The sequence below is a fragment of the Callionymus lyra genome, chromosome 5, assembly GCF_982586985.1.
Source record: "Callionymus lyra chromosome 5, fCalLyr1.hap1.1, whole genome shotgun sequence".
Lineage (NCBI taxonomy): Eukaryota > Metazoa > Chordata > Actinopteri > Syngnathiformes > Callionymidae > Callionymus > Callionymus lyra.
In genome coordinates, this window is record NC_141822.1 from 12,204,908 (window position 1) to 12,221,889 (window position 16,982).

Consider the following 16,982-nt stretch of genomic DNA (forward strand, 5'->3'; position numbering starts at 1 on the left):
CCTTCTCCAGCCACCTGTTGTCGTTGTTCGCCGAGATCCACTACTGGGACCGGCTGAGCTTCGAGATCCCTCAGTGTGTGTCTGACATCTACTGGGACAGAGAAGAAATCCGAGGTCTGAAGGAGCAGGCGCTGCTGTTAACACGAGATTACAACAGGTCAGAATCTTCCAAAAGTTGCTGGACCATGAAAGACCTTTAAACAATATCTGTTCAACTTACAGTTCATCAAGCGGATTAATGATCAATATTAATTACTGAGTAAATGTATGTATGTGGGTAAACAAGATGACTTTAAAAAAGTGAATCTGGTGAAGATTCTGAGAAGAATTCCAATATTAAATTCACATGATTCAATTGTAATTATGTTATGTTATCATGTTTGATAAATACATCTTTAGTACTTTTTATATTTGTACTTATAGACACTATATCAATTTCTCGCTGAAATACCATATAATTAACTTTAACATGTAAATATAATTGTTAATTATGAAAGTATATCTGTTGCCTGCAGAATATATTGAATGGTTAAACATTTTTTGAATAATTCCATGTTGAAACTTCAATTAATTTTTTTCTTTAAATGTTTTAATACAATATATTTATTATTTTGAATGTGTTTGCTTTTTTACAAGCATAAGAATTTCCTTTGAATCATTTAATTTAATCATTTGTAATTTGAAAGGTTCATTTTGTTTCTTTTCAAATGTTTGAATTACAAAATGTGAAATCTTTTTTTTAACACATAGAGCTTAATGCTATCATTCCAATAATTGAGAAATTAATTTTCTAAATTCCTTTTTTTTCAATCTTAGCGTTTTAAATTGAATACAATTAAAATCTAGTGACATTTTCATATTGAATTCAAAAGGATACATATATTTTATTTATATATAGAGAATGATATTCTAATTCCAATAATTCAAACATTAATTCCATATTTTTTAATTCGTAGTACATTAAATCAGATGCTATCACTTTATGTCTCGCAGGATCTTCACGGTTCTGTCTCCTGACGAGTTGTCTCTGTTTCGGGAGCGAATACGACATCTTGACAAGAAGATCCAGCCTGGACTCACCAGACTCACCTGGTTGACCAAAGACTCCTCGGCCTCCTTCATCCGAGACTGTCTGCTGCACATCAACAAGGTCTCCTGAGTGTTTGTTGAGATCTGTTCCCTCGCCGTGACTCTCGGAGATCACATCTCTTATCTCTCCCGCTGCAGGTCCAGGTCACTGTTGATTGGTTCAAAGTGTCCATTCAAACCGTTTCTAGTCTGTGTCGTCGACTCAGTGAAACTCTTCTGGTCAAACTAGACGGCAAGACGGTGTACAGGTGATGACGGAGGTCAGGTCGTACCCCGCTTGTCTGTTGCTGAACCTCGAATGTCGATTGTTGAATCAGGAATCTGGACTTTGAGGAGGATCAGAAGACTCACCAGCAGAGTCAAGTCCAGTCTCTGCACTCGGCTCATCGAGAGATCGTCGAAATTATGAGACGCATCCAAGAAACCTTCTCGAACGAAGGACCCGAGGTCTTGACCAGAAGACTTGTGACTTAAACATCAAGTTGTTTTTTTTTTAATTTTAAAAGTGAGGGTCTTTGGTTGTGCTCTAGGTCCAGGATCAGTTGGTGTCCTTCACAGAGAAGGTGGACCACATGGTTGAACAAGCTGTACGGACAAACATCTATCGCTCCATGCAGCAGCTCTCAGTGGCCATTAACGGGGAAGGCAGGAAGTCCCCGAATCCTTTGTTCAAAGTCCTGGTCACACTGAGACAGTTGCCCACCCAGACCAGCCCGAAGGTACCAGCAGCAAAGATTCAAGCATTTCTTTGGTCATTCCGTTCATCATTCATGGATTGAAATTATCTTGTGAGACACAAGACAAGAAAATACACAATATTACAGCTCAAGTTGTCAACAGGGTAAACAGGAGGGGGCTCAGCACACAGCCCTGAGAAGAACCCGTGCTGACTGTGTTGAAGTTACTTCCTGTTGCAGCCTGACTCTTCTACATGTTCATCTATATTTCCCCGACAGGTGGAGTTCTCTCCCGCTCCAGAGAAGTTGTCTCAGATCCTCAGCATCCTGCCTCAGCTCATCAGCAGCGTCTCTGGATTCAGACGACTGCCTGAGCTTCTCAGCGGCGGACGCTCACAGAGGAACCCTCTTCACACCTGCATCGGTAACAACGTCTCCTACAGCGTCAACATCTCGTCCATTGAGATCATGAAGGTGAAAGAATGTAAAACATTCCAGAGCAGGACGAGGAGATCAAGAAGGTCCAGGCAGCTGTGTCCGCAGGGATGACGACCACCGGCAGTGACATGAAAGATTATCTGGAAACCTGGAGCAAATATCGCAACATCTGGATGATCAACAAGGACTCGTTCATCCAACGCTACCAGAGGTTCAACCAGCCGGTCACCACCTTCGTGTCCGACATCCACCGGTACCTCCAGTCTCCTGCTCCTCTTTTGTCTTGATGAGTACATGAAGCAATCACCAAATATGGCGACAACATGGAGTCAATTTTAATTAGCAAAGAAAAGTCATTTTTACATTTATACACAAAAAAAACAACATGTAAGTCTCTCTAACTCTTGTGTTGTCTCTGGGCCCGAAAAAACAAATGTGTTTGTAGTATCCCTTGTGAACAACCTCCCTGGCTTCCATAAATACATATGCAGTTGTGGAGGTCGTTCACCTTGACCCATAGACAACACAAGGGATACCACAAACACATTTGTTTTCAAGCCACTGGTTCACCTTGACCCTAAAATAAGACAAGGGTTAAAAAAAGTGAACTCTTATTGTCTCAGATATTTTCACATAGTTTTTTACTCTATTACTTGCCTCTTACCCTAGGTAGCTGGGAGAAACTCCTTTTTTTATATATATAATTCAATACAAATATTCAAATATTTTCTAATTGAAGGCATGTTTTACTGTAGTTGTACTCAAGTCTTTATCACGATAATTCAAAACTAAAAGTTTTAAAATTGAATGTTTTTTTCATTTGATTTCAATTTAAAGGCTATGAGTTAAAACATACTCAAATCATGACATTTATTTGTGAAATTATTGGAATTTGAATATCAAACTCTATGTTTAAAAATAAATCATTCATTTTGAAAAAACATTCACGTTTTTTAATTAAATTATTACAAAAAAACACATTTTAATTATTTAAATATAGAAATGATTGAATGTAAAACCAATTCAACCTTCCAATATAGCAATTATTAAAATAAATAATTCAAAATCTAATAATATTTATTATAAAATGTCAACATTTAAAAGGACAAATCTTAACCATTCAATCTTCTGCCAGCACTGATATTCTTCCACACTCTATTAAAGAGTGTGATTCCTCTCTGATGACGATGACATGTGATCTGCAGCTACACAGAAAACGCCAACAGTGTTGAGCAGGAGGAGACTCTGGTCAACATCAGGTTCATCACTCTGGACACCTCCCTCATCAAGTCCTCGCTGGTGCAGCACTGCAACGAGTGGCAGTTCAAGTTCACGCAGCTCCTCAGCGACATGGCGAGCAGTCGTCTCCGGGAGCTGCACGCCGCCATGCAGGTGCACGCCAAGAGGTGACGTCTGTTCTTCACTTCATTTAGCTGCAGGTTGTTTATCTGGATTGAAGTCTGGAGAGTTTCTAAGTTGTTGTTTTTGTCCCTTTTCTTTAGATAAATTACATTTGAAATGAGCATTTATTCATCATCAGTTTTTGACTCTACGACTGCAGTTAAAATAGAAGTTTCATTTTCATAAGATTAAGAAGTCTGGACAGACATAATGAATTGAAGATATTGGGATATTTAAAACTACAAACTTTCCCTCCTTGACTTACTCACTTTTTGTCAGTGTACAGGTGTTTTTTCGCTGCTGTGGTAGGAACTGAAACATTCCTGAACTAAAAACTCAATATGAAACTCTTATTTATGGAAGATAGTTTTGAGTGAGACTCAAACATGTGAAGAATCACTGAACAATTCATCTTCTAACTCAAATAAAATCAATTTCACACTCGTTTTTTAAATCAATAAACACTCTACATCTCACTTTACAGTTGTGTCAAAACCCTACTTGCTCTTCGTCTCACCCCCTCTCAGTGAACTCATTTGCTGAATGCATTTAGACTAGTTTCTTCACCGTTAAGCATGCATGTTGTTAGTAAGCACTACCTTTTCTGCTTCTAGAACTTGCTTACATTTTTTAATTGCACCGAAAGTTCTGTAGTTAATTGACTCTGGATGCTTGTGCGGTCGAATCTAGTCTTTCTTTATGTAGCCTTACTACACTCTTAGTTCTCTTCTTTAAAATGTTGCTAATTAATAGATATACATTTATAGACTTTATTTGATGATGCATGTGATTCCAGACTGGCTGAAGCTCCAAACACACTTGAGGAGCTCAGTGAGAACGTGAAGCTCCTGGAGACTCTTCAGGGAGATTTGGGGAAAATGGATCAACATATTTCTGTGGTCCATGAGCAGTTCGCTATTCTGGACAAATACGAGGTCCCTCTGGAACCGGCGGTGAGTTTCCTCATAGGACTGAACAATGTCACGTGACTTTTGTTTCTCACTTCATTCAAGTTATTCGACTTAATTATTGAACTTTAGTCTCGCCTTTGGCTAAAAAACATACATAAACAATGTTTCTTTTTTAAATGTAGTTTACTTTGTTCAGCATCTTCAATAAAAAATGTAATTACAATTAAATTTCAACCATAAAAAATGTCCATCTTGAATCAATGTGTTTTTTCCTGTATGTTTATAATATAATAATTAAATACATTTTTTTCACATTTTCATTAGGCCAGGGTGTCAGAAAAGAGGCACACATTTTCACTATTTATTAAGCCGGTTTTCACAGAAAGTATTAAATTCCCTGAAAATTATCATTAATAATCTCTGTACCTTACTTTATCTTAAACACTGTTTGATCTATTTATTTATACAGTATGTTAATATATCAACATGAACATTAATCCACTTTGAGTTTGAGGTTAATATTCTTTCGTTATCATAAATCTTGCTGCACATTAAGAATTGACCGCTTGATTTTGAACGAAAGAAACACATGAATTCTGCCAGAAATGTCTAGAAGAAAACAATTCTTACATAGTCAGGAGTTTGTTGTTGTTGTTGTTGCCGGATTGTTGTGATTCCCTTTGACTGCAGCTCCTTCTCTTTCCACTCGCAGGTCCAAGACCTGCGTGAGGCTCTGGGAGGAGAGTGGGTTTGGTTCCAGCAGGTCCTGGTGGACGGAGACATCGCGCTGAAGAAGCACAAGGAGAAGTTCAGGAGCAACATCGTCCAGTCTGCCGAGGAGCTCAAGAAACGAATCCACACTTTCCTGCAGGAGTTTAACAGCAGCGGTACGATGATGAGCTGACCTCAGGGATGAGACTAGAGACGGGGGCCGTTGATTGTATTTATGTAGCCCTTGTGGCGACAGAGGAGAGAATAATTTCTGAACAATAACATTTTATTTTGAATAATTACTAGTTTAAATATGACTCGTAATAAATAACTAAAGTTTCTTGTTTTAGGACTTTTTTCCTAATTTATTTTCTCTTCCCTTTTTGAGTTTTTCTTGTTCCTCAGAATAATTTCATTCTATTTAAAATTAAAATAACACAAATTAAAAAAATGTAATAAAAATAGGTTTATCTTTTTTCAACGTATAGCAGTTTTCTAAAAAAAAATTAGAACCTCTTCATTAAACTACAGCTACATATTGTTGTTGTTTTGTTTTTATAATATCTATATGCATGATTATAAGTGGAAGGGTTGGTTAATGTGAAGCGTGGATGAGATGATGGTGTCACCGTGAGCTACATAGAAATAATCAGAGAGACTGTTAAATATAAAAAAATATATAAAAAATATGAAATTCTTACAGTTTAACTAATAATCATGCAGACGACAGTTAATAAACATTGGATTGACGGCCCCTCACAACAGTCTCTATACATAATGTTGACCCTGAAGAATTGTAATTGCGACCCCTGGACTATAGCGTGTTGACATTCAAGCTCTGTCCAGGTCCCTTCAGCAGCCTCCTGGACACAGACTCAGCCTTGAAGCAGATCTCTGGACACCGAGGTCAACTTGAGACGCTGAAACAGGAGGAGGACCAGACCCTCCGCAGCCTGAGCTTCTTCAAGATGGAACAAACTCCTTCTAAAAGCATCTGCACTCTGGAGAAGGTGATGTCCAGCGTCTTCACTCGCAGCAGAACAAGCCTTTTTATCGTGGTTGTCCATGTGCTCCCCAGGACCTGGACCTCCTGCAGCAGGTGTGGGAGCTCACTCAGGAGTGGACCTGCCACTGGGACCAGGTGAAGCTGTGTGTGTTTGCTGAGCTGCAGACTGAGACCCTGGAGAGGACGTCCCGGGATCTGATGCTCAAACTCAACAAGCTGACGAAGGAGCTGAAAGTGAGCCGAGCTGGTGCCACGGAAGAGTCTCAGGCGCTCACATGACTCACTTGTTTTCTTGCAGGACAAGAGGTGGGACGTCCTGGACTCTTCCAAGAACAACATCGAGCACTTCAAGAGGCTCGTCCCTTTGATTGTGGACCTGAAGAACCCGGCCATGAGAGATCGGTACTGAACCCAACAAACACACGTCTGTTTATTAGAAACTGAGAGGTTTTCCAGTAAGGAAGTACAGAAGGAAAGGTCAAAGGTCAGGGGAGTCTATCTAGTCTGATTGTTGGGTTGATTTATCACTGGAACCAACCAGAAGACTCTGACTGTAAATAAAATCCTGGGCAGAACCTCTGACTGAAACCTGTGGAAGATGTTGTGATGGTTTCTTGTCTCTTTCAGACACTGGGAGCAGATCTGTGACCAGCTGCAGTGTTCCTTCGACCAGACCAGTCCAGACTTCACCCTGGAGAAGATGGTCTCTCTGGGCCTCGACAAGTCCACAGACAAGATAAGCGAGATATCCGGAGCAGCTACCAAGGAGCTTTCCATTGAGCAGGTCTGGTCTTTCTGCTTCTCTCATCTTAGGAAACACATTAATCAGGATTAAAGGTTCAGTCTTTTTTCACACTGTGCTGTTTAAACATCTGGACAATGACCAGCTTTAGAGCTCATTCTTCAAACTGCTTTTAAGACAACTTTCATGGATGTCCTGCATCTCCAAAACAATTGTCTTCCACCAAAACTTATAGCAGAAACTTGAAATCCTGAAAATAATTGTTTGAGTCGTACAGGACAGAAATTGCTTATTTTTGTTCCATATTTAAAGGTAAAAAAGGATAGATATTAATAATCTAATATTAATTTTATATTAGATTTTTCTTAATTAGTGCTGTCTGCAATTATTTAATTTTTAACTTTTAATGTAATTTAAAAATGAATTAGAGAAGCACTCAACTTGCAAACATATTATATACATTTTATTATGTCCTCATTGTTTCTTAATATGTGCGCTGTATGTTTAATTCAATGTGTATTTATGTTTAATCTTTTTCTACTGGGAATTTCCTGCTGTGAGAACCTACATTTCCACATTGTGGAACAAATAAAGGAGTATCTTAAGCACAAGAAGACCAACACAAATAATAATTTGAAAACAAAACTTGGAATTATGAGTGTAATTAATTGAAATTAATGATTATAACTTAATTTTAAATAATGTGTTTCAAGTTTATCAAGTCTTGAATAAAGAAGGAAAAGGAGGTTAAACCCCTGACTTTAAAATAAAAGTTGTAAAGTTGACTTTTTCCTATTTTTAATGCAAGGGTTTGGAGATGATTTCAAAGACGTGGGAGGAGACTCTCCTGGACGTTGCCCCGTACAAGGACGGTGGTCACTTCCACCTCAGGTGAGGCTCAGATGTTTGATTGAAGCCGTTTAGGTTTACCTTTAAGAACCATCATCCATTTCAAATGATCCTGTTAAGGGGGTCAGAGGAGGTGATGCAGGCCCTCGAGGACAACCAGGTCCTCCTGTCCACCATGAGAGCGTCCTGCTTCGTCAAAGCCTTTGAGCAGGAGGTGGAGCGTTGGGAACGCCAGCTGTCGCACGTGATGGAAGTGGTGGAGATGCTCCTCACGGTGCAGCGGCAGTGGATGTACCTGGAGGTACCAGACGTCTCACCTGAGTTTCATATGCCAGCAACGATCTGATCTGTCTCTTTGAAGAACATCTTCCAAGGGAAAGACATCCAGGAGCAGCTTCCTCAGGAGTGTCAGCAGTTTGAAGACGTCAGTTCAGACTGGAAAGACGTCATGGAGCGACTCGTCCAGGAGAACAACGCCTTGAGCGGAACTCATCAGCCCGGTACTGTAGACCTCTTCTCTCCGGCCTCTCTTTTGGACCTTACACTACCGTTAATGACACCCTTTATTTAACTCTTTATTTTACTATATGGAAAGAGAAACCCGATATTATCAGTACACGTTCATACAAAGTCGACATTATTTGGCGTAATCAAGGTCATACATCACATTCTTTATTGCGTGGCCCTCCGGATGGTTGTCTCAAAATCAAAGTTCATGTTGATATGATGACCTACAAATATGTCAGTGGTTAAGATGAGATAAGGAATGCAGATTATGGAAGTCAACTAATATACAGAAACTTCCAATAAGAGTAAAACTGATCATTAAGATAAACTAAGCCATGAATGAAAAGACAATATCACACTTTTATTTCTTGTTATTGACAGTTCTATAAATGTGGTTGGACCTGCTTCCTTGTTTGCTCAAAGACTTTGGCCATTTGTATCATTGAGTTCGACTCCCCTGATGTACATCTTTAGCATGTTGTGATGCCACAATGATCAGTCGTCCTGAGAGGGAAACAAATGCTTTTATGACGCCTCTTCTATCTTGGTCACGTGGGTTTATGTAGATTCTGTAGCTTTAGTATTCTATGTGACTTTTTCACCGTGTAAAAATGGTAAAATAAAATATTAAAAAAACAACAACTATATTTCAACCTCTCAAGATTAATAAGCAACACTAAACAATTTCCCAACTCAAATAAAACCACTTTCTAGCTCGAGTCATTGTACTGAGAAGCCTCTCCTAACTAGTTTCAATGTTTAAAGGTTAATCTTGAGTAGGATTCGTCTGTCTAGATTAAACATTAATTCACATTTAACAAAAATGACAAAACATTATTTGTCATTTCTCGTCTCTAAGGTTTGCCTGCGACTCTCTCTGGAATGAGCGTCATGCTGGAGAAGATCCAGAAGACTCTGGATGTGTACTTGGAAACTAAGAGGCAGATCTTCCCAAGATTTTACTTCCTCTCCAACGACAACGTGCTGGAGGTCCTGGGTCAGTCCCGGAACCCAGAGGCCATGCAGCCGCACCTGAGGAAGTGTTTCAGCAACATCAGGAGTCTTCAGATGAAGAAGGCAGGTTCTTCGATGAGTCACAGTATCTTAAGAGGAACTCCTGCGTCTCCTGGGGTTGTCACTGATTAAGGACAGATATGAGGGAGGTGAAGAAGAGAGTGCAGCCGGGTGAAGACGACAGTGATGTCAAAGACGGTCGTGTCTGATGATTGTTTCGGAGTCAATAAGTTAGAAGAGACATAGATGAAGAGTTTCAGTGATGGAGATGATAATGAATCTATCAGAGGAACATGTGAAGCAGGACAGATGAATTCAAGAAATTATATATTGAAAGGTAAATTATAATGAATCATTTACATAGAACTGAAATAAAAATAATTAATATTTTCAAAATGAGTTACTTTTTATACCATAGAATTCTTATAATTCAGAAATACATTTTACAAATTCAATTTGTTTTTTTTAGTAGCCTTTTAAATCAATATAAAATGATGGTATTCCAGTATAATAAAGTCACTCGGTCATACAGTATTTTGGTACTATTTTTATATTGAATTTAAAAGACCACAAATTAAAACTTATTTAATTTAGAAAATGTATTTTTTAAGTTATTGAAATCAAACTTTTTGTGTTATTGATTTTATAGAATTGTACATATGTTATACAATAATGTTAAAGACGAAGAAGAGGAGGATGATTATGATACGATGGAGGAATGACTAGAAGATGATGAAGGCTAAAGACTTTCTGTGAAGACTCTGAAGAAGATCCATGTGTGGTCTCTGCAGGCGGGTCCGAAGAAGGAAGCGACTGCCATGGCTTCAGCAGACGGAGAGCTGGTGGACTTCACTCAGACAGTGCAGCAGGACAGAGCTGTGGAGGTTCAGGAAGATCTGAGTCTTTAAACACGTCGAGTCTTCTTCATGTCTAACGGTCTTTTTGATTCTGTCAAGCTGTGGCTGTGTGACGTCGAGTCCATGATGCGTCTGACTCTGAAGAACAGTCTGAAGGACTGTCTCGATGCGCTGAAGATGGTGAAGGCCAAGAGGGAGAAGTGGGTCAACGACTGGCCGGGTCAGGTGGGTTTGAGTTGGATTGACGTGAGTCTCGTGAAGGTGTTTAATATGATCCTGACTCCAGGTGCTGATCACAGCCAGTCAGATCCAGTGGACCAGTGATGTTACTCAAGCTCTCACCAACTGTCAGGAGTTTGGCAACAAGTCCTCACTGAGGTCCATGAAAGAGAAGCAGGTGAGAGAAGAAAAAACAACATTTAAATTGCTATCATGGAGAAAACATTTATATATTTTTATTTGTGACTAAAGCATACGTGGAAAGTCTTTGAATTGGTTTTAAAATAATTTTATTTGATAATTATTATGTTCAAATGTTTAATTTGTTTTAATGGTTTTCTGAATTTTATATTTTTAACAATGAAAGTTTGAACTTTTGTTTTTATTAACTATACTTTAATATCCCTATAACAAAAAAAAATCCATATTTAATGTTGTTAAAATCCATACATTTTTCAATTTAAATCTAAAAATGTTGGTATAATAGAGCCGCCATTTTTATATTGAATAAAATAAAAAAAAATTAAATTTAGAAAAAAATGTAACTTTTGAAACTAAAATATCAAACTTTATGTGTAAATAAATGTCAGAAATAATGAATTCATGGTTAACAAACCATTCACTGATATACGTCATACCATACTTCACTCAAACATATAAACAATATTGTGTATTAATAGCACAAAAAGTTATTTTAAATAATTGCATTAAATGCTATAAATTACAGTCATCATAAGCGCATTATTTTTTGTGTTCATTTGTTTTTTTATCTCTTAGTTCAGTGTTTTCATGTTGCCATGTTATAAATTATGTTTTTTCCACTTCATGTAATGATTGTAATTCAGTCGTAGCCTGAGATGGGCATCGATTGGTCAGAAGGTTCACAACCTTTAAGAACTCCTGCCCTCTGCCCTCAGGTGTCCATGCTGAAACGCTACTCAGAGCTGCTTCGTGGAGATCTGTCCAAGGTGCTCCATCTGAAGATCCTGGCTCTGGTCACAGTGGACGTCCACGCTCGGGACGTCATCGATAAACTGGCTCGTGTCAGCTGGAACGACTCCAACGCTTTCGAGTGGCTCAGTCAGCTGCGGTTCTTCTGGGAGAAGGTGAGGAACTTGGCTGGAACTAGTTGATGATGCGTTCAGGAGCTGCAGGAATTCTGTGAGATTCATCCAGCATGCGTTGATGAATCAACGAGACGATGATGCTTTCGCCACAGGAAGCTGACGACTGCGTCGTTCGACAAACCAACACACGGTTCAAGTACGGTTACGAGTATCTGGGGAATTCAGGAAGACTCGCCGTCACCCCGCTCACCGAGAGGTTCAGTTCAGCTCTTAAGTCACTGAGGTTCAGGGTCCTCACTCATCATGCTGCTCTTCAGGTGCTACATGACTCTGACCACGGCGCTCCACCTGCATCGAGGAGCGTCGCCTAAAGGTCCGGCCGGCACCGGGAAAACTGAGACGGTGAAGGATTTGGGAAAAGCTCTGGGGATGTACGTGATCTCGGTGAACTGCTCAGAAGGACTAGACTACAGATCCACGGCCCGCATGTTCTCCGGCCTGGCACAGGTGAGAGAAGGAAGAGACGTCGGACTTTAGATGGTTTAATCCGACGGAATATTCCAGACGGGAGCGTGGGGCTGTTTTGATGAGTTCGCCCGGATCGACGTGGAGGTGGTGTCAGTGGTGGCCCAGCAGATCCTCTCCATCCTGTCTGCACTTTCATCCGGACTAGACAAGCTGCACTTTGACGGACAGAGCCTTCGTCTGGTCCGGTCGTGTGGCGTGTTCATCACCGTGGATCCTGGTACGGCAGCTGGCGTTGATCCGTCCTCCGGTATGAGCAGGAATAATTGTTTTTGTTTTAAGGCTCCAATGGTGGCGCTGAACTGCCTGAGAGCCTCAAGTCCATGTTCAGACCTGTCTCCATGGTGATGCCCGACTCGGCTCTCATCGCTGAGATCACTCTGTTCGGGGAAGGATTCAAGGATTGTAAGGTAGGTCCTGGTGCACATGGAGTCAAACTGTGTAGTTTGTGTGTGTTTGTGTTTGTGTGTGTTTTTGTTTTTCTGTTTTTCTATGGAAGGACATCAGTGTCATCAGAATATTGAATTGAATTTCAAATGTTGTAATAACATTTAATTATTGCAAACTTTTAAAATAGAAATAATTAAAATTAAATCGTTCAAAAATTACAACTTATTTATATATTGAAATGTTGCATATTTTATATTGAATTACATTTTTTTTAGATACTGTAACTTAAAAAATGTTTTGTTTTGTTTTAACAACAAATAAATCGTTTTTTGTTTTTTAATTTCAATTCAATATTAAAATGTTGTTTAAAAGTTCCACCAGACAATACCAAAAGTGTACCAAGCTACTTGATTGGCTGAAAGAAAATTTACAATCACTAGAACTACAATTCAAAGTCTGTTTTTAAATGAACATTCATTCATTTAAAAAAAATATTCAGCATTTTTTATTCAATTATTTAAACATTTCAATATATAATTTATTAAATTCAACCTTTAAATGTTTACATTATTTAAATAAATATTAAATGCTTAACCCTTGTGTTACCATGGTGAAATGTCCCAGAAGCAACACAAAGGTTTAAACAACAACACATTTATTTAAAAATCCTCATGACTGACATCATCCATGTCTGATGTCCAGTAGTTTTTTCAATTCTTTTCATGTTTTTATTCCACTGTGTTCGTCCTAGAACCTGGCAAAGAAAGTCTTCACCCTGCACTCCATGGCTGAACAGCTGCTTTCTAAACAAGACCACTACGACTTCGGTCTACGATCTCTCACGTCTCTGCTGCGCCATGCTGGCAGGAAGCGTCGCTCCTGCCCCGACGTCTCTGACGAGGAAGAGGTAATGATGATAAATAACAAGTTTATAAGGAGTTGACGAGACTAACTCAAGATAAACGTTAACGTTTGAGTCATTTTACAAACTAGAATGAAACAGACATAACATTTGCTTACGGGTCATAAAGCCTTTACAAAGGTGGCCCAAGAGCATAAGACAATGCAAAAATCAACAATTTAACAACATTTAAAATTGATTCTAAAATTAAAATTTCATTTACAAAAATCCCAGACCAAAGGTAAACCATAGAATAATAAGAGTCCACAAAAATAACAGATCCAAAATCCGAAAAGATTAACCAGGAGTGTCTGAGTAATGCCAGGTAGGACTGACTATAAGACGAGCTGACGCTGGTCTGTGGAAAGGCTGAGTATAATTATTGGCTGAGTGATTGGCAGATTGCCGGCAGCTATGAGTCTGCGTCCAAACATTGCCTGACACCACATTAAAATCTGCTGACAAAAAAGAGGAAACAAATGTCACGAGAGGAAATTGTAACATATTCTCCCTAAGTGTGTGAAGAAATAAAGTTCTGCCCAGGGTGTCGTTTAGCATGCAGTCAGGTTCTTTATGAGATCAAAACAAAAAAAAATCATCAAATCATTTTATTTTGAGTGTTTCTTAATAATCTGGGCATTATTCTTTTTACACATTAGAGAATATATTTAGTATTATTAACCTTTACTTTTTTGCACATTAAAATACTCAAAGGCAGATGAACAAGATTATCTTGTGTTTAAGGGAAGAGCCTGAGTGGACGTTGTTTCCTGCAGGTCCTGCTGAGGGCCATAAAGGACATGAACCTGGCCAAGCTGACCACAGATGACCTTCCGCTGTTCACTGGGCTCCTGCAGGATTTGTTTCCGTCAGTAGAAAACCCAGCTGCTGGTTACGGAGAGGTCGGTTGGTCATCATCAAGATGGTCTTCTTCAGTGCTTTAGTTTTATCATTGAATGAAAAATGTTTGTCATGGAGTTGATGTTCTCTTCTGTCACAGCTAGAAGCAGCTGTGGAGGCGGAGCTCCGACAGGGCGGCTTTCAGGTTACATCTTTCTCCACCACCAAAGTCCTCCAGCTCTACGAGACCAAGAAGTCTCGCCATGCTTGTATGCTGGTGGGTAAGACGGGCAGTGCTAAGACTGTGACCTGGAGGACTCTGCAGAAAGCTCTCAGTGCTCTGAACCAACAGGGACTTCCTGGATATCAGCAGGTCCAGGTCAGTCTGGGTTTGTCAGTCGTGTGTCGGACGACTGAAATAATCTCTTCCTTCATCAACATGCTCCAAAAAAGGTCTTTCCTCTGAACCCCAAGTCAATGGGTTTGGAAGAACTTCTCGGCGAGAAGAATCTTTCCTCCAGTGAGTGGAAGGATGGAGTTCTGTCTTTCCTCATGAGGTCCATCTGTGCAGGTACTGCGTCTGTCACTCAACATCAATAAGCTCCGCCCAGTTCTGACAGCTTTTATATCGAAGACGAGAAACCAGACGAGAAGTGGATGGTGTTGGACGGGCCGGTCGACCCTCAGTGGGTGGAGACCTTGAACTCTGTGATGGACGACAACAAGGTGCTGACGCTCGTCAACGGAGAAAGAATCTCGGTGCCGAGACAGGTGAGTAATGGGGACACACCTGTGAGGACCAGTATGGAAGAGTTAAGCAGGACTCGTGTTCCTTTTTGGAGACCCACTTCTGAGCAGGTCCTGGAGATCATGAATAATGCTGACACTATTAAATATCTCCATGAGTGAGAACAATAGTTCCTTAGTTACCGTGTCAAACAAGATGAAAATAACACCTCCCTTGTGTTCCTTACAAAAATAGTGAACTCCCATGATGCCTTTCTACACACTGCCTTACTTATTGATGGCTGATTGGCTACAATATTATAATTTTTCATTCTACGTCTATGTTGCTCTGTCAAAGCTAATCTACAGCTGTGATTGGTTGACTGGGCGGCAAAGCAATACGCTCCCTGTTACTTAAAGGGTTATAAAGCTTGATGGCATCTCATAAGCAATGTTGGGTTTGCAGGTTCAAATAATTGTTGTTCAATACATTTTTTTAATTAAAAGAAAATCAAAATCAAAGGTTACTCCTTTGTGAATGTCGTTTTAATGGGGGGGGGGGGGGTCTTAAAACGTAACCTCTGCGATAAATTAGGGACAATCGTACTGAAAAATGTCAAAATATAATTGACAAGAACATGTTAATGGATCACCTGACGCGACAGGGACGTGTGGTTGCAGGTCTCATTGCTGTTTGAGGTGGAGAACCTGGCTGCGGCTTCTCCAGCTACAGTGTCTCGCTGTGGGATGGTTTACCACGACGACGCCCCTTTCGGATGGAGGCCATTTGTCGACTCCTGGCTGGAGAAACGACACAAGGTCTTATGAGATTATGGTCTAACTAATTATTTTATGACTTTTACTACACATACAACAATGATTCTAATCCTCCATGCAACTGAGGATATGTCTGTGTGAAAGCTTGGTAGTGTTTGTCCAACATTCCAGGAAGAACCTTCACGATTACTTGGATGTAATGACTGGTAGATTTCAATAAAAGTATCATAACTTCATTCATTCACATAACTGAACTACAAAACACACATCAGAGGAGACCCAAAATAATAAAATAATTATAATAATAAAATAAAAGTGAATGAGTTAAAATGAAACAACTGATTGCTTGTACATTCCCTTGAACAGAATACTCACAGATACACTAAAACCAACATCCTCTTGCATGTCTTTGCTGTGTCGAAGAGACCAAAGGACAATGATTGCATGTCTCTGATAAAAGCCGTCCTTCTGAAAAAATGTAATTGAATCTATTGTGTCATTTGTCTGATGTAGGATTTTTGGCTTTAAACAAATCACATTAATAACTTGAAAAATAAAGGTTTTTTTTTTCAGGAAACTAATTATTGAGTAAAACAAATTTTGCTGTAACTTAAAGACATCAGTTTTAAGTGACCATAATGTAGTAAAATATTTCTTTTTTCAGACACATTGTAAGTAAAGTAATAATGTTTTTTGTTAAACAGAGGCAAAGCAAAGGTGCTGTGTTCAAAGACACCTCGTAACAAATCACAGTTCATGAAGCTTTATTGACATATTTCAAGAGGGAAAATAGCGTATCATTCAGGGACATGCTCGTTACTTGTATCGATATCTCGGTAAATCTCTCACAGGATGCGTAAATGTGAAAATCAAAATGTGATTTTGACTTTTTGTGATATTTCTTCACACACAGGATGAACTATGTCACCTGGAGCGTTTGTTCGACAAGTACACAAGTCGCACGTTAGAGTTTAAGAAGAAGAACTGCAGGGAGTTGAACCCCATCACGGAGCTCAATGGCGTCTCTTCCCTCTGTCGTCTCTACGACGCTCTGGCCAAACACAGCCAGGTCAGAACGGTGAACTGTAACATGTCATGTTTTTAATATGATTGTCTTTTCCTTCTTTGATGTTTCTTCTTCTTCGCCAAACAAATTCCACTTTTACTTGTATTGTTGATATCCTTAATGTTGGTTCTTTATCTTACCTTAAACACTGACATCTTTATAGACCACCATATCAACATAAACAATAATCTTCTTTGATTTTGAGACAAATATTCAGTGGGCCGCTTGCCATAATTACTTGCCGGGCTTGATTTGGCCAACAGGCCATG

The 16,982-nt window shown here is 39.4% G+C and overlaps 1 protein-coding gene across 1 annotated transcript in view; it reads left to right on the top strand.

Moving 5' to 3' along the window:
• Window positions 1-16,982, top strand: part of dnah2 (dynein, axonemal, heavy chain 2) — a 46,902-nt gene that overhangs the window by 9,366 nt on the left and 20,554 nt on the right. Inside the window, 33 exon segments of the mRNA XM_087790961.1 lie at window positions 11-157; window positions 994-1,150; window positions 1,228-1,337; window positions 1,407-1,536; window positions 1,620-1,808; window positions 2,046-2,190; window positions 2,265-2,457; window positions 3,410-3,610; window positions 4,402-4,558; window positions 5,229-5,403; window positions 6,074-6,237; window positions 6,306-6,467; window positions 6,532-6,635; window positions 6,861-7,017; window positions 7,784-7,866; window positions 7,945-8,125; window positions 8,186-8,324; window positions 9,191-9,408; window positions 10,137-10,229; window positions 10,302-10,427; window positions 10,489-10,599; window positions 11,339-11,527; window positions 11,641-11,744; window positions 11,806-11,995; window positions 12,053-12,233; window positions 12,296-12,423; window positions 13,155-13,310; window positions 14,081-14,206; window positions 14,305-14,523; window positions 14,598-14,715; window positions 14,779-14,915; window positions 15,552-15,689; window positions 16,561-16,716. Of these exon segments, the coding sequence (XP_087647087.1) occupies window positions 11-157; window positions 994-1,150; window positions 1,228-1,337; window positions 1,407-1,536; window positions 1,620-1,808; window positions 2,046-2,190; window positions 2,265-2,457; window positions 3,410-3,610; window positions 4,402-4,558; window positions 5,229-5,403; window positions 6,074-6,237; window positions 6,306-6,467; window positions 6,532-6,635; window positions 6,861-7,017; window positions 7,784-7,866; window positions 7,945-8,125; window positions 8,186-8,324; window positions 9,191-9,408; window positions 10,137-10,229; window positions 10,302-10,427; window positions 10,489-10,599; window positions 11,339-11,527; window positions 11,641-11,744; window positions 11,806-11,995; window positions 12,053-12,233; window positions 12,296-12,423; window positions 13,155-13,310; window positions 14,081-14,206; window positions 14,305-14,523; window positions 14,598-14,715; window positions 14,779-14,915; window positions 15,552-15,689; window positions 16,561-16,716 (4,984 nt within the window).